This window comes from Anomaloglossus baeobatrachus, chromosome 6 (genome assembly GCF_048569485.1).
Source record: "Anomaloglossus baeobatrachus isolate aAnoBae1 chromosome 6, aAnoBae1.hap1, whole genome shotgun sequence".
In the NCBI taxonomy this organism is placed as follows: Eukaryota; Metazoa; Chordata; class Amphibia; order Anura; family Aromobatidae; genus Anomaloglossus; species Anomaloglossus baeobatrachus.
In genome coordinates this window covers 65,391,145-65,415,139 of record NC_134358.1, presented here as the reverse complement: position 1 = coordinate 65,415,139, position 23,995 = coordinate 65,391,145, and the positions used below count along the sequence as shown (strand labels likewise).

Sequence of the window (23,995 nt, the reverse complement as noted above, 5' to 3'; positions counted from 1 at the left end):
CACTGTTCTCTGGTGGACGTATCATAGTATCTAACGTTTCAAGTTTATAATGGTCTGAAGCTGTATGTTTCAAGGATCCATGCTGTTATACCCCTGATGAGCCCCTTTTTCCTAACTATGGGGTGAAACGCGTAGGGTGAATCCTGGACAAATAACAGCTTAAGTCAATAATGTATCTGTAATTTTATTGCATGTCGACTGGATGACATAGTCTGACCGATCCCCACTAGTTTATGACAGATAATTAGTGACGGACACATCTCTCTTCTGCACAATCTAATGTGTGTTCATAATTTTGTGGGCTCTTTTCTTTGGTGTTACACCTTACCCACTGCTATTTAGACACACTCTATGTCCTTTTGAAAGTGAGTGGAGGGTCAGGAGAGGACATCAGTCGACGTGGAACGGGGGCGTTATTACCAATTAGAACGCCGACCTCCGTTTGTAAGGAAGGGTGAGGAAGGGAAAAGTTTTCTCACCTTCTTGTCAGTGATAATTTAATCCAATTTTATGTTTGTATGTACTCTGTCTGTGGCATATATGTTCAATAAATATTGTGATTTTAGGTAAAAGGAATTTTCGGTTTTGTCAAGTATACTCTACCTTGGTATCCATATTCGTTTTTTTGTCAAATATACCTTCATCCAGGATCCAGGAACTAATTAAAAGCTACAGGAAGCGACTAGAGGCTGTGATTTTTGCAAAAGGAGGATCTACAAAATATTAATGTCACTTTTAGGTGTCCATACTTTTGCACCTGTCAAATTTTGTTTTAATGCGGATTGCACATTTTCTGTCAGTACAATAAATTTCATTTTCAATCCAGAAATATTACTCAGTCCATCAGTTATTAGATATATGAAGCTGAAATAGCTGTTGCAAAAACTCAAATTGTTATAAAGAAAAAAGGTTAACATTAATAGGGGTGCCCAAACTTTTTCATATGACTGTAAATGTGATCATATCTGCACCATGTGAACATATCCTTAAAATGAATGTCCACAAGGTACACTCATGATTTCCTGAAGAAGGAGATATAGTCTCTGAAACGCGTAGAATAAAGATCACTTTTTTTCTTATCCCGTCTAATCCATTGGCACGGCAGCTCGGTTTTAACTCTTTCATCTCTTCACCTATGATCCACTCTCCATGGAGACTGCTGCAGCCGTAGATTCCAAGCAGTCAGGGTGGTTGTGACTATCTCACGATCCGTCTAGATGAGCATTTCCAATACACTGTTCCTTCCTTCCCACAAGGATAAAACCCCATATTGCGCCTTCTGTCTGTTCAGTTATTATCCACCGACCCACCTGAAAGATATCTGCAGTTTGTACTGAACAGTGGGATATCTCAGCAATAGCAGGGAGGAGGGTCACTGAGGAGCTGCCAGTCATGGCATAGATTTTCAAAGTATGTCTGTCTCTTCATGTTTAAGAGATTGATTTCGTACTAGCAATATGTTGTTGTGGCGCCCCTGACCTGGTCAGGCACCACTGAGTACTGCACCCATGCTGGGGACAGTACAATACAGGTAATCCAGAAGGCTGACCGAGGTGTGACTACACAGGCGCATAGTGATCAGGTCTCACACATGTACCTATGAGAGGACCCCTGGGGATCCCAGGAGGGGGAAAAGCCTTCACCTCCACTGGAATAGTGGAGGGGGCCAAAAGCCTCCATCTCCTCTCAAGGGGTGTGGTAAGAGAGCCTGGTTGCTAGGTGGCGTAGGCAAGAACAGGAGAGGAGGAGCAGTGAGCCGGTTCAGTGCAGAGTCCAGGGAGCTCCGAGGAGAGCTGACCCCTACCCCTGGGGCTGTTGCAGTCTGACAGCGCCCGCGCAGTGGCTACCGACGGGGGAGAACGGTCACCTAGGAGTGCTACCCAAAACCCGTCTCCAGCTAAAGAGAGAGCACGGCGTGGGAAGTAAGGAGACTGCTAGGGAGTACCAGGCCCAAACGGGCGGCAGATCCCGGAGCGGGGATAGATCCACCTTTCCTTGCTAAACCTGCCGGTGTGGGGCCCTCAAAGCCCACACCACAACACCACAAAAGCCGCAGCCACGTAGCCACAGTTAGGGCCCATAGTTCACAGGAGGCAAGCAGCCGGAGTGTCCTGGCCCAGGCTACAAGCAAACGGACGAAACGAAGGGGAGTGAGGCTTCAGCAACTTCCCTGGGTGACCCCCATAGGGACTAAAAGTCGGGGTTACCCCAAACCACTAAGGGCTAAGGAAGGCGAGTCGGTAGTCACCATCAGAAGTCAGCCTGAAGGATACCTGGTTCCCGCCTGGTTCATCCCAGCTACGCCCGGGTTACTCACCCTGCCATCTGAAGTGAGTAAAACCCCTGAAAGACATCCTGCTTGTGTGGAGTTATTCTGCGCCTTGTGGTTCTACACACCTACACCGGGCCCTGGGGCTTGCCTCACTCTCAGGAGGCTATCCCAACTGACTGCACACACCATCAGCCCCAGGCGACCCTCAACCTGCAGTGGCGGTCCCCACTGACCGCAATTCTGAGAGTGGCGTCACGACAATCAAAACAGAAGATTTCCCTACCAGTGACAAGATCCAGCCGAGTGGAGTCCCTGAAGGTAATGCACCGACACTGCACATGCGGGGCTTCACATTGTCATGCTAGGTATGGGGAAGTACCAAGTGAACGATGAAAGGTAAGGGAAACCCTGCGTCTTGGGAAAGAGAAGATGGTGACCCCTGATGGAACCTACTGCTGGTCCCTTGGGTCCCTCACCACCCTATATAGGTTCTGCACCTATGTGCTGAGCCTGATACCTAACCCTAAGTATACCGTGTGCTGGACCCTAAACAGGGATTGGATGTGATGAGCTCTTCATAAACCCCACCTAAACACTATAAACGACACAAGGAGGACACATGGGGGACAGTGTATGAACTACTCATCTACAGATGACACAGGTAGATGTTCAGCAAACTTTTCAGCAACAATACCTGCTTGCAACCAAGGCTTGAATGAACTGAAAATATCACCAGCACCAGTCCAAGGAAGGAAAAGGTATCTAAGCACCAAGATAATGCTAATGATCAGAAGCTGGGTGGAAGTTGAGCTCCTGCTGGGTCCAAAAAGGAGAAAGATGAATCCAGCAAGAAAGCTACCAATATAATAATAATAAAAAAAATTTTGTAATCATTTATATAGCGCTATTAATTCCACAGTGCTTTACATACATTGGCAACACTGTCCCCATTGAGGCTCACAATCTAAGTTCCCTATCAGTATGTTTTTGGATTGTGGGAGGAAACCGGAGAACCCACACAAACACAGGGAGAACATAAAAACTCCCTGCAGATGTTGTCCTTAGTGGGACTAGAACCCAGGACCCCAGCGCTGCAAGACTACAGTGCTTACCACTGAGCCACCAAACAGTGCTAACCACTGAGCCACAGTGGCACCCAATATAAATGAATACTGACAGCAGAAACAATGGAAAGTCAGGGAGCATTCTCCACACCCAAACACTGTGACCTTCTATGGCCAGAAACCACATGACTGTCACCCGTGACACACTTGTGACATATGTGCATTGTATAAGGAAAACTGGTGACAGATCTGCATGGGATTTGGAGCTCTCTATAAAGAATATGGAGCTGCGACTCCTATAAAGATTTATTAAGAAATTAATCAGCACATAATTTGGACCTAAAGGCGAGATATTTACTTTATGGAGCCTCAGGCTGAGACTGATGTGAATAACGATATATTAATCACTGCCATAAATAATATTAATTACTGATGATAAACATGGTGGAGATTGATTTACCTGTTTTTTTCGTGTATTTTTATGATTTCATGAGTCTGCTGAATGAGCTGTTTTTCTAGTTTGTAGGTCGACAATGAGTTTTCTAGCAGCTGAATCTCTAATCGGGACGTCTGGTTTAGAACCTGGAAGAAAAAAAGAGGAAAAATATATCAAACTGTCATTTTACATTAGTGCAGCAACATAAAAAATCCAACCTAGCCTCGCAAAACGGGATGGAAAGCAAATAAGCCCAGTGTGATAGCGCAGGGATGTATACCGGCCGTCCTGTGAACGTATGTCACTGAACCATAAGCAAATGTTATTGTAAACCTGTAGTTGGAGGTCTCCCCTGGTATTTTCATGGTGGTCCTCCAGAAAGCTTCATTTGATGACAGGGGGAGTTCATATCGGCCCTCGAGACTTGTGAGGTTTGACAGCCATTTTTATTTTACATGCGGGTTTGGTACAGCTAAAGCTACAAATCAGCAGATCTGATGTGGACGAGGGATCTGGGGAACCAGCAAAGATTAGATTTTCTTTTGCTAAACGATAAAATAATTGCTATAATTTGAAATTGAACCATAATGTTGAAAGAAAACCGAAATGCGTGGTAAAGTTAGGAGTAGCACGGGTTGTCCTTGGCATTCTGTTCACTTCAGATCCCACATTTTGGTTAAACAATCCATATTTCAGTAATAGATTTCCCATATTTTACTTGGAAAATAAATCAAATAGAGTCTAATATTTACTATCCGTCTTCTATATATATATATATATAGTTCTATACATGGAGGATTGTGGATCATAGTTCTGGACTTCTAAGGTAGATTGTTTTAGTTCCTTGCTTAAAGGGGTCTTCCAGGTCAAAGTCACATGCCATCACTTTACGATCACTGAGGTGTGAGCTCTGGAGCCTCCACTGATCTTGCTAATAAAGAAGACTAGCCTCTTCTATTTTTTTCTTGCACAGATGGCCAAGGCCACCAAGGGTATGCAGCCCTTTATCAGTACTGTGACACTGCAGCCAGCTAAATATTCCTTATAGAGGGTCAACTGCGGTACTGTCATGGCTATCTCTCTGTATTATGAGGCTGGTGACAGATTCAGGACCTGAGAGACATTTTCCATTCTTGACTCTCCTTTGGCAGTCGTAGGGTTAATGTTAGTTTTCCTGGTCACCAAGCAGGCGTATTACAGGCTCAGGTGTTTCACGTTTGGGACTAGTTCTAGTCCCTTTATATACCCTCTGCTACCAGCACAGGGTGCCAGTTATTCCAAATGGCAAAGAGAATGAAAAAGACTTTCCTAACCTCCCACTATCACCTCCATCCTTCCTACCACCCTCCGCCCTGTTTTCTGTATGCCTTAGGGCAACAAAACCAGGCCAGGCCACCCCGTGACGACGCAGAGGATCTACACCCCTGGCCCGGCGATGAGTAGGTTCAAACACCTGCCCCGTGAGGTGCTACACTAGCGTTCTTTACCTGCCTACTCCGTAACCAGGCACTATGGTAGGGTCTTTCCAGGGCTTCAGGTTCCTGCACGGCAACAGGTGAGGAGCCTGTATAGGGACTGGCTAGGAGTCAGGGTACAGTTACAGGTAAGTGGAGGAGGTGTCCATGTTCCCTCTCACTAGCACTAGGGCCCACCATTGTTAAAGTGTCTCCCATGTACCCCTTGTCTGTTGTGGTGTGCCCCCTGTTGTGTGTTTTAGCTCATGCCGGACCATCCCTAGTGTACCCTGTACAGATAAGAGTCCCAAAGATGCTCTGCTGGGAAAAGAAAAACAAAGGAGACACAAGTGCTACACCCATTTAATTCTCAGGATTGGAGGATGTCCCTGAGGTTGAACCACCGAGTCCTTATCCAGAGAGTGTCTCACATTCTGTAAGAGAAGCTTATTTGTGGTTTACGTAGACCATTAGTGTTAGTAAAAATGATGTAATTCTTAAAGGGGTTTTCCCAAGAACAAAGTTCATTTTAACCAATGGATCTTGGAATAATAATAATTTCCACAATTGGATGTGCTTACAAAATAATGTTCCTGTGCTGAAATAATCTTATTTGTGTCCCTGCTGTGTACTGTGTAATGGCTGTGTCTGACCGTACAGGGACATGGTCTGATCATACCACATCTCCTGGGCCAGGGAGGACACAAAAAAATATACAGACATTATAAAATGGGATCTCAAATAATTATTTATTTGAAGAAAAACATTTTGTAAAAACAGGCAGGGAAATGTGTTAATAGTATGCGAAAAGAGAAAAAGAAACTCTCCCGCATTCTTGGTGATAGGAATCCAATGTAAAATTAAAACATCACAATTATTATAAAGTTAAAATTAAGAAAAATACAAAACCAAGTAATAGACACAGTCTACGTGTTTCGAGCATGCAGGCTCTTATTCATAACCAAATGTTTTACCACACAAAAAGAATCATCTGTGATCCCATGATGTAAAATCTGTATACTTTTTGCTTCCTCCTCAGCCCAGCAGATGTGGTATGATCAGATCATGTCTCTGTACGGTCAGACACGGCCATTACACAGTACACAGCAGGGGCACATACTGTATATAAGATTATCTCAGCACAGGAACATTTTTTTTGAAACACATCCAATTGTGAAAATTATTATCATTCCAAGATTTATTTATTAAAATTAATTTTGCAATGAACTTTGTTCATGAGAAAACCTCGTTGAAGGAAACCCATCAGTTCTACTTTGCTTTTACACTGTCTCATGACCTTTAGTCAATTAGTACAGTAAAATATTTACTATTTTATATTACTACATGTATTTGAGTAAAATTAAGTTATATTCATCACCTCACTGTGGTAATGAGCCTGGACTAGTCCAGGTAGGCGGTTAGTCACTGACACCAGTTTCGATCCGGTAGCTGAAGTCAGGGACCTTGACCTTGATCGCCAGTCTCTGCGCTGTCGGCATCTTCACACTTTGTGTGGCTCTCGGCATCTTTTTTTTACCTCTTGTCACAGCTCTGCTCTGCAGTTGCCTTGCCGAAGCATCTGCTCTTGGGTTGCCAAATTATTAGAAGAAAGCCGAGAGCAGCACAAACTGTGAAGATGCCGACAGCGCAGAGACTGACAATCACAGACGGGGCCGTGACTGCAGCTACTGAACCCAATATATGCAGATGTATAAAACAATAAAAAATATTCTTGGAGGGTTATTCCCATCTCCAAGATCCCATCCCAATTTGTAGTAGGTGTAATAATAATAATAATAATATTAATTTTAGCAAATACCTCCAATTAGAAATGTAGTATAGTTCTCATGATATAGCCATGTCTCTTACCTCATGTGCAGGGCATTGCAGCCTAGGTATGAAATGTGTGCCCCCGTCGTTTGTGCGTCACGGGCAAATCACTGCCTGTGTCGCACAAAGTCATGAAACCCCCGTCACACGTACTTACCTGCTGAGCGACGTCGTTGTGGGCGGCGAACATCCTCTTCCTGAAGGGGGAGGGACGTTTGGCGTCACAGCGACGTCACACAGCCGCCGGCCAATAGAAGCGGAGGGGCGGAGGTGAGCGGGACGTAAACATCCCGCCCACCTCCTTCCTTTCGCATAGCCGGCGGGAGCCGCGGGACGCAGGTAAGCTGTGTTCATCGTTCCCGTGGAGTCACACGGAGCGATGTGTGCTACCCCGGGTACGATGAACAACAGGCACCATTTTAATTAAACAATTTTTTAAAACTGAGCAACGAGTACACGACTCACAATTTGTGTGCGATACTGCGTCGCTCGGAGGTGTCACACGAGACGACGTCGTGAACGATGCCGAATGTGCGTCACGAAACTGTGACCCTGATGATGCATCGCACGATAGCTCATCTCGTGTAAAGCCCGCATTATAATCAGTGTGAATATCACAGGTATAATTATTCAGACTCCGGTATAATATTCCCAGAAGCAAAATAAATCTAAATGCAAGAGCTGTCAGTGAGAAATTAATAATGGAGTTCACAGCAGAAGGACTAGTAATGTATTTAGATACCATGTGTATAGCTCACAGCTATTAGTGACCGAGTTTATTTGGACTTATGTGTTGTTTAGTTTGTGGAGTGACCTTAACCTACTGATGAATGGTGCAATCCACATTATATGCCAAGTATAGGGCATTAGATGGCGAGGCATTCTCGGCTGTCACCATCTGTGTTGACATACAGGGGCATACATGGAGTTGAGTCCCTTGAGGAGCCCCTTCTATCAAGCCCCCGACAATATGGGACGTGAGGACTTGGTGCTTGTAGGGACTGTAGGGAGGGGATCTCTGTGCCCTTACAAGTTCTCACCCCTTATTTTAATGAGTTGTCTGGCAACATAAAAAGTTCTTTATTTAGTTGCAAATGTAAATGTATTGAACTTACTAGTGCCCTTTAATTTTCTAAGCCTTATCAATAGCCTAATGTTAGGCCGGTTCTCGTGGTCCAGGAATCCCACCTTCAGTTTGGATCGTATAGAGACTTCTTTCCCCTCTCCGTATGTCAGGCTGGTTCCTGGTTCATTAGCTAAGCCAGCTTTCTTCTCTGCCATGGTTGCTGTAGAGACTAGGAACGTTCATGGCCCAATTTTTGAACCTATGCCATCCCCCTTCAAGGAAGAACAAACCCTCTACTTGTGTCAAAATTGAAACTGCACTTCTGTAGCCATGCAATTGTCACTAGTAGATTTGCATAAAACTCACCAATTGTCATGGCGGGATCAGACATTGTTCACATTTCAGATCCTGACACTTTTCCCTATGGTTTCTTTGGTGCTTGTGAGCTATACAGGAAGGTTCGGGCATTGACCAGCTGTGGGCTCATTCGTGTACAGGCAAGCAAGAGTTAATCTCTGCTAGCCTGCTTGTTACTTTTGGGATCACATGTTGTTGGAAAACTATCACATTGGCTCCTCTCCTTTTTAAGATGGTGGAATCTGTCCTATCATGCCAACTATAGTTTATTGCCATGTTGGTCCGTGTGCTGTTGTGTTCCAGTTGTGTTGGTGATTGTGTTGCTTTGTGCTTGGAGTTGTTGTGCAGTTCTTCCATTGTCTTGTGTGTCTTCCCTGCTATTATCTTCCTCCAAAGCTCTTATTGTCTGACTTAGGAAAGTCTGACTGATGGGTTTACCTGCTGTACCGACCCTGACCCAAAAACCCCTTTCCCAACTTCTTAACCTAAAATAAGACACAAAGACTGCGTGACATTGGATGTAAAAGGCCACAGCAGCCCTGTTTATTATCACCAAAGTAATCAATAACATTTATCCATAAACACAGTAATAACTCCATTAAACATAACCACCAGCAAAGGAGGGGGGGTAATTGAGGAGTCCCGTTGTGCATGATTGCAACACCAGCTCCACCATGTGCCCTCAGCCGCACCACACCGGCTCGAGGACACCCAGACGAATGTTGCCCAACCACTGTGCCGCTGGCACCCAGCCCACCAGAGACCCACATTAACATGCTGCACAGGTTGAAAGAAAGTTCAATGGCACTCACTGGTAAAGTTGTGTCAAAATCCTTTTAATCCAACATCATAATACAAGTGAAGGCATAGGGGAGGGGGGTGTACATGGCGCTTCGGACAACGGCTGTTTCGTGTCTTGTTTAACACTTCTACGGGTGCACACGGTGTGGACCTGTAGAAGCGTTAAACAAGACGCGAAACGGCCGTCGTCTGACGGGCCATGTACACCCCCCTCCCCTATGCCTTCACTTGTGAGTGCCATTGAACTTTCTTTCACCCTGTGCAGTTTGTTCCTGTCTGCCAATGCCAATGAATAGTATATATGTAATGGACTTCAAACTGTACTTGGAATTTATGAGCCATATGGTGTGTTAATAACCACAGAGTATGGATAGTGTCAAGCTTTTTCCTTCTCCTACATTTTGGTGACCCACATTAACATGTCCCGCTGTGACCCAGCACAACAGGGAGCCACGTTAACCAACTATACCATTGCATCACCAGGGATAACCCGTTCAAGCACTGGGTTCCCCCCCCCCCGCTCTTTATGCAATCCACCGACTTCAAAAACCCTCCCCTTTCCGCCGACTGCTGGTACAAGGTCAAATCCTCTGCTTCTCTCCTCATCGATCTCCAGAAATCTAAAAAAATAGGGCGGGTGGGCGGGATGATTCCGGACATCTTCCATGTACCAACAAAATGACTAGCCCTCCATAGCTCTGCCCTATATATTCTCCCCCACTGACCTCCCCCTGACCAATCACATGTCCCTACAACTCCTATAACCCCACCCTCTGATTTCCTGCACAAAATAGATCACACCTTAACCATTTGCTATACCTTCTGGCCTAGCATCCCTCCTTAGTCATGTTGTCCTTCCTTGAGCCCCTTCGGCGCAGCAGTCTGGGTTGTCTTTATATCTCTGTGTATGTGTGCCGGTTAAATAGAGTTTTGGTTTCCCTTGTCTGTCTATTTCTGTTGGCTTTATCACTGTATAACGTCTGCCTAGGTCCTCCCCAGGTGTTGGGGGAAGGGGGTATAATGTCAGGGCTGGTCAGTAGCAGGGTCAGGCTGGTGGCTCAGACATCCTCACTTTCAGAGGTAACTCTGAGATCAGGGATAGATAGATCCCCTGGTCTGAGGGCCAGTTTAGGAGCCCCTGTCCCACTATGACAGCGATAGAGTAAAAACTCCAGTCACTGGCATATTTCAGAAATTTAGCTTAAGCTTAATTAATTTACATTTCTTGGTCTTCAAGGCTTGTTCACATGTTGCATTTTTTCGTTCTTTTGTTTCCTGTGCGTTTTTATTTATTGCATGGTTGTGACCTCACTTACTTGTGTTTCCACGTCTGTTAGTTTCCTCGTCTGCTCTGCTGTTTGGCTCAGAAGACTCGTTCCTATTTCCAACATGGTTGCCGTCTGGTTCTGAACTGCATTTTGCTGCATTTGGACCATCTCTGATTTCATGTTATCCACAATGTAGTTCTCCAGCTGAGAATGAAAAGTACAAAGAAGAATGAATGAGATATATATGAAATATGAATATATTCTACAGACTGACTGTCCATCTTCTTTGAATCCCCTTCCTCCCCGTTAAAGATTATTTTTCTATGTAATTTTGGGTGGTCGTCCCATACAGGTCTTACTGGATTTGTAGTGAACTGAATTCAGTCTTTCTTTTAAGTAAATCACTGAATAACCCTCAGACAGTGAGGTTTACCACTTGATTAATTGCAGCAAGGTCATCACGAAACGGGGAATACGGAGTAAAGGAAACGGATCATTTGTATTTTGTTGCAATTAATTAGAAGTTTGAAAAACAAAATATATTTTCTTTTCCAAAAAGAAAACGACTGAAACTTTTTTCTTTACAGAAGATCATCTGTCTTCCGAAGTCCTCCGGGTGGACCGGTGGCCAGTTTAAATTTTGGAGGACGCTTTCTTCAAAGAGATTGTGGAGAAAATGGACAATCTCATGAAGCAAAGACACCTCTTTAGAAGCCTGAAGAATTATAAATCTTATTTTTGTTGCAGACTATAAATAATGTTTTCACTATACAAATATATATATATATATATATATATATATATATATATATATATACATATATATATTTGTATAGTGAAAACATTATTTATAGTCTGCAACAAAAATAAGATTTATATATATACACACATACTAGCTGTAGCACCTGGCATTGCCCGCGATAGTAATTGTCCCTCTGTTTCTCTCCCAGTCTCTGTCTGTCTCTCTGTGCCTGTCTGTCTCTTTCCCTGTCTGTCTCTATCTCTTTGTCGATATCTCTCTTTCCCTTTCTGTCTCTGTCTCTTTTCCTATCTCTTTCCCAGTCTATCTGTCTCTTTCCCTGTCTGTCTCTTCCCCTGTCTGTCTGTCTCTCTATCTCTTTCCCTGTCTGTCTGTCTCTTTCCCTGTCTGTCTTTTTATCTCTTTCCCTGTTTGTCTCTTTTTGTGTATTTCAACAACACAAAAAAACTGAGAAAAAAGCAAATTGGAGATAATTTAACACAAAACCCCCAAAAATGGGCTGGTTAAAATTGATGGCATTTTTCCAAAATTGTGAGTAAACTACTTCTTTCAAGACTCACCTGTGGCAAATAACTGCTGTGGGCAATACGAAAACCCACAACTGAATTCAGCTAAAAATATAGAAGTTGACTGAATCTTTGCATTATGTGTCTGTGTGTGCCACACTAAGCATGGAGAACAGAAAGAGGAGAAGAAAACTGTCAGAGGAACTGAGAACCAAAATTGTTGAAAAATATCAACAATCTCAAGGTTACAAGTCCAGAGATCTTGATGTTCCTTTATCCATGATGCGCAACATAATCAATAGTTTTACAACCCATGCCACTGTAGCTAATCTCCCTGGATTTGAATGGCAGAGAAAAATTAATGAAAGGTTGCAACTCAGAGTACAAAAAATCAAGCCCCAGTCAAGATACAAAAAAAATTCAAGCTGTCCTGTAGGCTCAGAGTGCATCAGTGTCAGTCGGATCTATTGGTCTGCATTTGAATTAAATTAAATGCTATGGCAGGAGGCCCAGGAGGACCCTACTGCTGACACAGAGACATTAAAAAGCTAGAATGCAGTTTGCCAAAATTTATGTGAATAAGCCAAAATCCTTCTGGGAAAGTGTCTTGTGGAGAGATGAGACCAAGACGGAGCTGCTTTTTTGGTCATTGTACTGTTTACCTACAACAGAAAGAGACCTACAAAGACAGGAACAAAGTACCTACAGTCCAATATGGTGGAGGATCAAATATGTTTTGGGGTTGTTTTGCAGCCCCTGACGATGGGGGCCTTGACTGTGTGCAAGGCCTCATGAAATCTGGAGGTTGCAATGTAGTGCCCTATGTCAGAAATCTAGGTTTGCATCTTAGGTTATGGGTCTTCCAGCAGGACAATGACCCAAACATACTTCAAGTAGCCCCCAGAAATGGATGGAAAGCATTGGACAGTTCTGAAGTAGCTAGCAATAAGTACAAATATAAATCTGATAGACATTTCAACACCAAATTTGCACTTCCTGGCAGAACACTGCACTGAAACGGCATCAAAACAATTTTTGTGCATTTTTATGCCACGAGATGCAGATTTGGTGCTGAAATTTTTACACCATATTCTTACATCCAATCTACACCTCCTGGCAAATATTGAATCAATGCCGCATGCGCTATGATGCAGTATTGATGCATTTTTTTTTTGTCAGGTGGTGTAGATTAGGTGCAGGTATATGGTGTAAAAATTTTAGCACCAAATCTGCATTTTTTTGCAAAAAAAAACAAATGGCAATTTTCTGCCAGGAGATTCAGTTCTGTGAACTCAGTGACCTCACTAAGGTCACTGAGTTTAATGAAGTTACCTGAGGTCAGGTTAACTAAGGTCACAGATGGAGTACTGTTGGAGCCTCCAGCTGGGACCACAAATAACTTCAATGACGTCACCGCTCATCACTAGGGCTCAGTCTCTGTTTGAAGCTCATAGCGGGCAATCATATTTTATGCCTGTGTGCTCTGCTTTCAGCAATGTAGCAGATTTGGAATCACCGTGGGACCTCATGTGGATTATGTTGGACTTTGATGTTTTTGAGGTTAATAAAGGGCTGAAAGAGGGTGTTTTTTATTTCACATAAAGGATTTTTTTGGTGTTTGTGTTTATGTCTTTTCACTTACAGTATTAGTAATGGGGGAGTCTCATAGACCTTCCCCATTACCAATCTAGGGCTTAGGCTACTTTCACACATCCGGTTTGAGCTGTGCGGCTAAATCCGGCTGTGTAAGCTATGCAACGGATACGGCGAAAACACCGCATCCTTTGCATAAGTTTTTACATGCGGGCCGTCCGTTTTTTTCCGGTTGCAGCATGCTACTGAGCATGCGCAGTGGAAGAAACCACATGCGGCGGCCGGATGCGTTTTTTTCCGCATCGCGCCGCATCCGGCGTCCATAGGCATGCATTGAAAAATGCGCCGCAGCGCCGGATGCGGCGCGATGCGGTTTTTTTTGCCGGAGCAAAAAACGTTGCAGGCAACGTTTCATCCGGCCGCGGCATCGGCTAAATCTGCCGCATGCGGCAAAAACCGGACCGACCGCAAGCCCATGCGGCACAATACGGCACTAATGTAAGTCTATGCAAAAAAACCCGCAACCGGCGGCAAAAAAAACGGTTGCGGTTTTTCTGCAGAGCGCCGTATTGTGCCGCAGACCAAATACCAGATGTGTGAAAGTAGCCTTAGTGGCAGCTCTGAGCTGTCATTAACCCCTTATTACCCCGATTTCCACTGCCCCAGGGCAATCAGAATCAGCCTAGTGCAGTGACAATTGGGGGAAGACCACACCATTTTTTAAATTATTAATTTAAATAATTTTAAAAAAGCCGCACGTGGTCCTCTTATTTTGATACATAGCCAAGATAAGCACACAGCTGGGGGCTGCAGCCTATAGCCGTGGGCTTTATCTGTGCTGAATATCATAATATGGAGGGACCCATACCCAATTTTTTTTATTTATTTTTACACAAATAGAGATGCACACACAGTGCCTCTGCATGGTTGCAGTCAGACATGCTGTGAAATATGATGAGGGTGCGTTTGACTGCAATCAGTTAGAAAGGTGGGGACTTCCTTTGGGCAAGGAAGCATGCATATGTCTTAGGTTAATAAACGGCCATGGAAATAGTGTTACAGCCACACAGGAGAATTGGTAAGTATAACGCGCTTGCCTTCTACCACCATTTTAAAGCGTCGAATCCCGGCCAGACATCCGGGATCAATTCTGGGATGGAATCAGGGTTTTTAAAACTCGGTTGGACCCGCCAATCCCGGCTATCTGTGAGTCCGCCCATCACTGTTCCTGAGACTACAGCTGCAGCGTGCATAGTTGTGTGTGTTTGCTCGGTGTCAACATATGTGTGCTATGTGTGTATACAAATGTGTGTGTGCAGTGTATACATGTGTGTGTGCTGTGTGTGTATAAATATGTGTGTACGCTCAGTGTATACATATGTGTGTGCTATGTATGTGTATACATAGGTGCGTATAATTTACAGTGTTACATACTGTGTATGAAGTTCATAAGTATAAAGAGGTTGGCAAACACCCAACTAACGAGTAAAATGTTACAGGTGATTGGATTGTTTATGACGGAAGAAAAATCCTTGTTATCAGCAGCACACCGCCCGGTGCAAACTACAGAAGTGCTGCTGATAACTTCGTAGTATAAGTGGCAGATTGATCTACTAGCAACTTTTCTGTTCCGAATCCCACCAATCTTCCTTAAAACTGGCTCTGGACTTAAGGGAGCTTTACACGCAACAACATCGCTAACGAGATGTCGTTGGGGGTCACTGAATTCATGACGCACATCCGGCCTTGTTAGCGACGTCATTGCGTGTAAAACGTACGAACGACCACTAACGATCAAAATTACTCACCTAATCGTTGATCGTTGACACGTCGTTCTAATCCCAAATATCGTTGCTGTTGCAGGACGCAGGTTGTTCAGCTATGTGTGACACCCCAGCAACGAGGAACAACACTTTACCTGCGTCCTCCGGCAACGAGGTGGGCGTCACTTTCTTTCGGCTGCTCTCCGCCCCTCCGCTTCTATTGGACGGCTGCTGTGTGACGTCGCTGTGACACCGCATGAACCGCCCCCTTAGAAAAGAGGCTGTACGCCTCCCACAGCGACGTCGTTAGGAAGGTAAGTATGCGTGACGGGTACTAGCGATCTTGTGCGCCACGGGCAGCGATTTGCCCGTGACGCACAACCGATGGGGGCGGGTGCTTTCCCTAGTGACATCGCTAGCGATGTCGCTGCGTGTAAAGCAGCCTATACTGTCTTGCAGCGGTTGGGCCATGACTATAACCAAGAACACTTAGGGTTTCTATTTTTTGGGGGGTCCTGGTATTTGACTTTCTAACAAATTGGTCCTAGTGGGTGTGAGACAAGACTTTGAACCACCGCAGGGATAGGGACTGATGTGAACAGCGCTAAGGAACACGCAGTACATAAAAATCAGGAAATAACTAGTAAATAAAAAAGTGTCCGGAAAGAAAATAAAGGCTTAAAGTTCTAAACTGATGATGATTAAAGCCACATCTATGGGCGTCAGGCGTGTAGTGTTATTGCCGATGTCACACTTGATGTAACTTGTTACTTTACAATTAGAGTTTCCTATTTATTTAAAAGTGTCGTTTCGAAATCTGCCCATGGGAAAAGTAAACATTTATTTTACAGATGGTTTGCCCCTCTTTGACTTATGAGGGTTCCTTAATGGATTTCCTTTTCCTTCTTCTTTTTTTCTACAGGCTGCTTGTTAAGAAATATAAAGTTACCTTGATAATATTACCGTATATACAAGAGAGCACTTCACTTAAATTAATAATTCATGAACTACAATCCATTTTAAAGAAAAGATAAATAAAAAGTAAAACATGTGGTAGAAAATAAAAGGGAATAATAACAGTGATTAAAAAAAAATGTAATATAACTAATAATAAAGTAATATTAATATCTATACAGAACATTTTACAAAGGAGTAATGATACTCCAGTTCAGAAGTCATTATCTTTATATTTCACAAATTATTTTAGATATATTTTATGCAGTTCTCTGAGAATATAAAAAAAATAAAAAAAATCATAATAAATAAATTCTTAATTACCTTAAATTTGTAAATCCCATTTGTTTTATCTAGGCTAGTAATTACTTTTCCCACATTTAAATGGACACCACCTGTTATACTGACAGAAACCTGTCCTAGAATACTAATAGGAGAGGTGCTTGTGAGCATTTGAAATAAGAAGCTCTTCCCCTTCTTAATATGAAGGAAGTTCTCCGACTATATATTCTGATTTAATACTGGAAATACAAAAGGTGCAGAGGTATAAAGAGAATGCTCACAGTGCTGTCTACCCTGTCTATCTGATGTAATACTAGAGATACTAGGGGAGTTAAGGTAAGAAGAGGCTGCTTACACTGCTGTCTATCCTGTATATTTGATCTAATACTGGAGATACTAAAGGAACTGAGGTATGAAGAGACTGCTCACACTTCTGTCCACCATGTTTATCTGATATAATACTGGAGATACAAGGGGAGCAAAGGTAAGAAGAAGCTTCTCACACTGCTCTCCACCTTATATATACTGGATATACCAGGGTTCTCAGGTAAGAGAAGGCTACTCACAATGCGGTCCACCCTAAATATCTGATCTAATACTGGACATACTAGGCAAACTGAGGTAAGAAGAGGCTTCTGACATTGCGGCTCACCCTGTATATGTGATCCAATACTGGAGTACCAGGGGTGACCAGGTAGGAAGAGGCTGCTCCCACTGCTGTCCACCCTGTTTACCTGATTGTAGATCTCATCAGTGCTGAAATAAGAAGAGGCTGATCACACCGCTGTCTACTCTATCTGATCTAATGCTGAACATACAAAGGGAACATAGGTAAGGAAGAGGCTCACTCACACTTTTATCCACCCTGTCTATCTGGTTTAATACTAAAGAAACTAAGGGAGCTGGGGCAAGAAGAGGTTGCTCACACTGCTGTCAACCACATATATTGTATATCTGATGTAATACTGGATATACTAGGAGTGTTGATGTGAGAAAAGGTTGCTTATACTGCTGTTGAGCCTGTCTTTTTGAATGCTGAGCAGCTGCTGTGACCCGGAAATAGCTGGATATTGCATTAGTTGGCAATTGCAAAGAAGCTGCCAGCAGCGGATCTTGATGATTTGCCCAAATGCATGCAGCAAGGCAGAACATTCCTTAAACAACCATTAATAACCTCATTGCTAGCAAACAAGGCTATAAATGCACGGATTTCTGTGCATATCACTCATACTTGATACAAATAAATTGAAGTGTTTTAAACATTTTGTTTTCATTTTTTTATCATTTGCAGATCCTTAACATGTCTATCCATCCTGTGTTTTCCATAAATCCAGAACTTTTCCTTTTTGGTGTGATAATTATAGATGAGCGAACCTTAAGCGAAGTTAAAGTCAGTGTTTGAGCCAACATCAAATGGAGGGACATGACAAAATGTAAATGTACATCATAGGTCGTGAAGGAGTTAAGGATCAAACAGTATCATGGAAAGCAAAGAAGGACTAGACAGGTCAGGGAGACATTTGTGGAGAAGCAAAAGCAAAATTGTGATTATTGTTTATTCAATTGTATACAATTTACAATGATTCTGTAATTCCCATTTGTTCTGTTGTTTTTTTTTTACTCTACTCAATAAAAAAATATTTTTATAAAAAAAAAAGTTCTGGAGAAGAGTAAAGCAGGGTTAGTGTTACGGGGGGCTGTCTGATAACCTAAAGGAGTATCAGACAGTCAGGGTCCACCGTGCAAAGACTCTGCTGCAGACTATGGCAGAGTGCAATACCTCTGTTAACTCACAGAAGGATATAATAAGCAAGTAAAGCAATTCCTCCCTTACTTGGAGGGTGTGTGGAATGATCTCTGTTAATACTCACAGAGACAAAGGCAATGTGTGCGAAATGGCACCTACCTAGGTCCGCTCTTCTAGTGGTGCAAAAGAGACGAACAGCAGCGTAAGCCGCACAAAGCTCCTACCTGCGTTGGCTCCACTAGTGTGCGAGGACACGAACCACTAGATATGGCACCTGCCTAGGTCCGCTCTTCTAGTGGTGCAAAAGAGACGAACAGCAGCGTAAGCCGCACAAAGCTCCTACCTCTGTTCGCTCCCCTAGTGTGCGAGGATACGAACAACTGCCAGACGCAGTATAAGGAACGTTACCCTAGCGGCAACGTCCACCTACGAGTCGAACCACAAGGCCCAGCCAGACCATGTGCCTCAGGCACCTGCCTATGTCCGCTCCCCTAAGAGGTAAGGATACGGACAGCAGCCGAAGCTGTAAGGTATAAGAACGCTACCCTGCCGGTAGCGCTCACCTAGCATAGACAGAGGAATGCCTAGAGGAACGCGCACAGAGCGTCTACTCTTATGCATGAACCAAGAGGACTGAGCGCCATGCGGCGTATGTCAGGGTCTTATATAGACTCTGTGCCTCATCCAAGATGGAGGACACCAGAGCCAATCCGCTGCCAGAACGACAGGAGTGACGTCATGCTGGCCTATCACCGAGCAAGGCATCACAAGCACATGACCAGCGACCAATCGGCATAGAAGGTGTCAGAGACATGTGACCTCGTGTCAGCGATGATGTCACCCGCACATGTGCAATGGCTCCAAGATAGGACTTAGTCTCCGGCGCTCGCACATGTGCAGTAGCAAGAAATCTGGACTTAGTCTCCAGCGCTCGCACATGTGCAGTAGCAAGAAATCTGGACTTAGTCTCCAGCGCTCGCACATGTGCAGTAGTAAGAAATCTGGACTTAGTCTCCAGTGCTCGCAGCAACCGTAACAGTACCTCCCCCTCAAGGGCCCCCCTCCCGGCGACGCAGGTAATCGGCAACTAAGTCGGGAGCATGGACAGCCTCCTCAGGCTCCCAAGAGCGATGTTCCGGGCCGTAACCCTCCCAATCTATCAAGAAGAACCTGCGCCCTCTAACCATCTTAGAACCAACTATGGCTCGTACCTCATAGCTAGAGCGAGAGGAATCAGAGGCAGGAGAGTGCACTTCACGAGCGTGAGGTAAAATAGCCGGCTTTAGCAGTGAGACATGGAATTTGTCATGAATCTTAAGATGGACGGGTAACTTCAATTGGTAGACTACAGGATTTACCTGTCGAAGAACCTCATAAGGACCCAGGAAGCAAGGAGCAAATTTGACAGAGCTCACTCTAAGTCTCACGTGTTTTGCAGAGAGCCACACAAAGTCCCCTGGAGAAAAGACAGGAGCCGGGCGACGAAACCGATCGGACACCGTCTTCATACGGTCCTTAGCTGCTTGGATCGACTCTTGAGTCCGATCCCAAACCTCTCTGGCATTAGTTGCCCAGTCGGCCACAAGAGGAGGAGGTGCAGCAGCGGGAAACGGTACCGGTACCCTAGGGTGTTGCCCATTATTGAGTACGAACGGTGTCTGCCCAGTGGCCTCAGCCAGCGAATTGTTAAGGGCAAATTCTGCCCAGGGTAGGAGGGAGGACCAGTTATCGTGGTTCTCAGCAACAAAGTGTCGAAGGTATATAATCATAGATTGATTGGTACGCTCAACCAAACCATTGGTCTCCGGATGGTATGCCGAAGAGAGATTCAACTCAATTTGCAGAAGGCTACAAAGATCTCGCCAGAAACGGGAAGTAAATTGCGGGCCTCTATCACAAATGATACGATCTGGCATCCCGTGAAGCCTAAAGACATGCTTGAGGAATAGTTTGGCTAGTACCCTGGAAGATGGGATTCTCGATAACGGTACGAGATGAACCATCCGGGAGAAATGGTCCGTAATGACCCACACAAATCTATGTCCCTGTGAACATGGAAGATCACCCACAAAGTTCATGCCTACCACCTCCCATGGTCTATCTGGCACTGGTAAAGGATGCAAGAGTCCAGCCGGTCTCTGCCGTAATGGACGGTTGCGAGCACACGAGTAGCAGGAACCGACATATCTCTTGACGTGGCTGGCTAAGTGTGGCCACCAATACCACCTCTCCAGTAACTCTCGTGTCCGCCTAATACCAAAATGCCCACCCACCTTTGAGGTGTGGGCCCATGACAGTATATCATTCTGTCGATCAGGCGGAACAAAGGTCTTGCCCGGTGGGATTTGGTCTAACGTCACAGGGGAGAGCGTATGAAAAACCCTGGAGGGAAGGATAAGACGAGGTTCGTCAATCTCCTCCTGGGTAGAAAGCATAGAGCGAGACAGGGCGTCTGCCTTGTTATTCTTACTCCCAGACAGATAGTTGATGGAGAAGTGAAAGCGGGAGAAAAACAAGGACCAGCGGGCTTGGCGAGGATTCAGACGCTGAGCGGTTTGTAAGTACGTCAGATTCTTATGGTCTGTATAGACCTGGAAAGGATGTTTCGCTCCTTCCAGCAAGTGACGCCACTCCTCCAAGGCTAATCTCAAGGCGAGCAGTTCCCTATCCCCAATGGTATAGTTTCTCTCTGCTGGTGAAAAGGTTTTCGCAAAGAAGAAACACGGCCTTTTTCTACCTGCACCGTTCTTTTGATACAAGACCGCACCAGCACCCACTGAAGAGGCATCAACCTCTAAGAGGAAGGGCTTACTCTCATCGGGTCTTTGAAGAACGGGAGCAGTTGAAAAGTGTCTTTTTACTGCCTCAAAAGCCTGAGATGTCTCAGTAGACCAGGCTTTGGGATTAGCACCTTTCTTAGTCAAGGCCACCAAAGGGGCCACCAAAGTAGAAAAATGGGGTATGAACTGCCTGTAATAATTTATGAATCCTAAGAAGCGTTGCACCGCCTTCAAGGAATGAGGTTCGGACCATTGCAGGACAGCAGAGAGCTTCGCAGGATCCATAGCCAGGCCCTCTTGTGAGATAATGTAGCCCAAAAAAGGCAATGAGGACTGCTCGAATACACATTTCTCGAGTTTAGCAAACAATGAGTGCTCCCTTAAACGGGAAAGGACACGAACGACATCCTGACGATGAGTCTCCAGATCAGGAGAAAAAATCAGGATGTCGTCCAGATACACCACTACTGAGGATAACAGTAAATCCCTGAACACATCGTTTACGAAGTCCTGAAATACTGCGGGTGCATTACATAACCCAAAAGGCATGACGAGGTATTCATAGTGACCGTCTCGGGTGTTAAAAGCGGTCTTCCATTCGTCACCCTTTCGAATTCGTACCAAGTTATACGCACCCCGCAGATCCAACTTTGTAAAAACTTGAGCTCCTCTCAATCTGTCAAAGAGCTCCGAAATTAAAGGTAATGGGTATTTGTTCTTTATTGTGATTGCGTTGAGACCCCTGTAATCTATGCAGGGACGCAAATCACCCTCTTTCTTCCGAACAAAGAAAAACCCAGCTCCCGCGGGAGAGACAGACTTACGAATGAACCCCTTCTCTAAACTCTCTCTTATATAGGTCGACATGGCCTCCGACTCAGGTATCGACAGGGGGTAAACCCTGCCTTTAGGTGGAACCGAACCTGGGATAAGGTCTATGGCACAGTCATACGGCCTATGGGGTGGAAGAACCTCAGCACCCTGTTTGGAGAACACGTCAGCGAAATCCAGATAGGGTGTAGGTATGGGAGAGAGATCAGTAGATGCAACCGCAATGACCTTAGGTGGTAAGGGAAGACATCGGGACTGACATTTTGAACCCCAACTAATAATGCTGTCAGACTCCCAGTCAATGTGAGGAGCATGAGTCCGAAGCCATGGGAGACCCAGAAGGATGTCGTCTATACCTTCAGGCAAAACAAGAAAAGAAATCTCCTCTATGTGACCCTGAGACAGGGAAAGGCGCAAGGGAACTGTCCTCAATGTAATGGAGTCAGACAACATAGTTCCATTAACAACACGGACAGGAATAGGCGCCTCTAACATGATAGAGGGAATATTGTGTCCCTTTACAAATCCTGAGGACACAAAAGTCCCGTCAGCTCCGGAATCCACAAAAGCCATAATAGGCCATGTATTCTCAGATAACGAGAGCTGACCTGGGATACAACACTTAGAGGGTGCAGAAGACGTCTCTAGTAACCCCCCTCTAATGGTTACTAGGCCAGGGAGTTTCCCTGACGACTAGGACACTTGTTGGCATAGTGCCCAGCCTGACGACATACGTAACATATAGGAGGACCAGACTTGCGTAGTCTGGAAGACGTATGACCTAACTCCATAGGAGTGGGAGATGTTTCAGATGCTGAGGAAGATGGTAGTGGACCCTCAACAACTGGAATAGCCCGATGCTTAGGGCGTGAGGAAGAGACCTCGAGTCTACGTTCCTTATGGCGTACATCGATCCTCGTTGCTATTGTGATCAAGTCCTCCAGAGAAGCAGGGACCTCACGAGTAGCAAGAGCATCCTTGACATAGCCTGCCAACCCTCTCCAGAAGATAGGAATCAACACCTTCTCTGGCCAATCTAGTTCTGCCACCAGAGTTCTAAAAGCAATGGCATAAGAACTAGTGGATAACGAACCCTGAGATAGATCTAACAGTCTCAGGGCCGCATCATGGGTAACCTGCGGACCCATGAATACCACCTTAAGAGCATCAAGAAAGTCTTGATGTCTCAGAGTAACCACATCAGAGCGCTCCCATAGGGGAGTCGCCCATTCTAAGGCTTTGTCCTGAAGTAAGGAGATGATAAAGCCTACTCTGGACCTCTCCGTAGAGAAGCGAGAAGAGTTGACCTCTAGGTGTATCTGACACTGACTAATGAAACCACGACATGATCTGGCATCGCCAGAATATCTGTTTGGCAGAGCAAGTCGAGGATCATGTGCAGATGTCACCATGGTCTGAGGTTTATCCTCTATACTCTTGAGCCGTGACTCAAGTACTTGTATGTAACGGTGTAACTGCTGATATTCTGCCATAACTGCCAGACCCTTGGCTCAGTCCTAATGTTACGGGGGGCTGTCTGATAACCTAAAGGAGTATCAGACAGTCAGGGTCCACCGTGCAAAGACTCTGCTGCAGACTATGGCAGAGTGCAATACCTCTGTTAACTCACAGAAGGATATAATAAGCAAGTAAAGCAATTCCTCCCTTACTTGGAGGGTGTGTGGAATGATCTCTGTTAATACTCACAGAGACAAAGGCAATGTGTGCGAAATGGCACCTACCTAGGTCCGCTCTTCTAGTGGTGCAAAAGAGACGAACAGCAGCGTAAGCCGCACAAAGCTCCTACCTGCGTTGGCTCCACTAGTGTGCGAGGACACGAACCACTAGATATGGCACCTGCCTAGGTCCGCTCTTCTAGTGGTGCAAAAGAGACGAACAGCAGCGTAAGCCGCACAAAGCTCCTACCTCTGTTCGCTCCCCTAGTGTGCGAGGATACGAACAACTGCCAGACGCAGTATAAGGAACGTTACCCTAGCGGCAACGTCCACCTACGAGTCGAACCACAAGGCCCAGCCAGACCATGTGCCTCAGGCACCTGCCTATGTCCGCTCCCCTAAGAGGTAAGGATACGGACAGCAGCCGAAGCTGTAAGGTATAAGAACGCTACCCTGCCGGTAGCGCTCACCTAGCATAGACAGAGGAATGCCTAGAGGAACGCGCACAGAGCGTCTACTCTTATGCATGAACCAAGAGGACTGAGCGCCATGCGG

The 23,995-nt window shown here is 45.0% G+C and overlaps 1 protein-coding gene across 1 annotated transcript in view; it reads right to left on the bottom strand.

The window, feature by feature from the left end:
* ANGPT1 (angiopoietin 1) overlaps positions 1 to 23,995 on the bottom strand; it is a 544,599-nt gene that overhangs the window by 242,691 nt on the left and 277,913 nt on the right. The window contains exons 2-3 of the mRNA XM_075352956.1: positions 10,597 to 10,752; positions 3,797 to 3,918 (exon numbers count right to left, since the gene is read on the bottom strand). Of these exons, the coding sequence (XP_075209071.1) occupies positions 3,797 to 3,918; positions 10,597 to 10,752 (278 nt within the window). The remainder of the gene's footprint in view (positions 1 to 3,796; positions 3,919 to 10,596; positions 10,753 to 23,995) is intronic.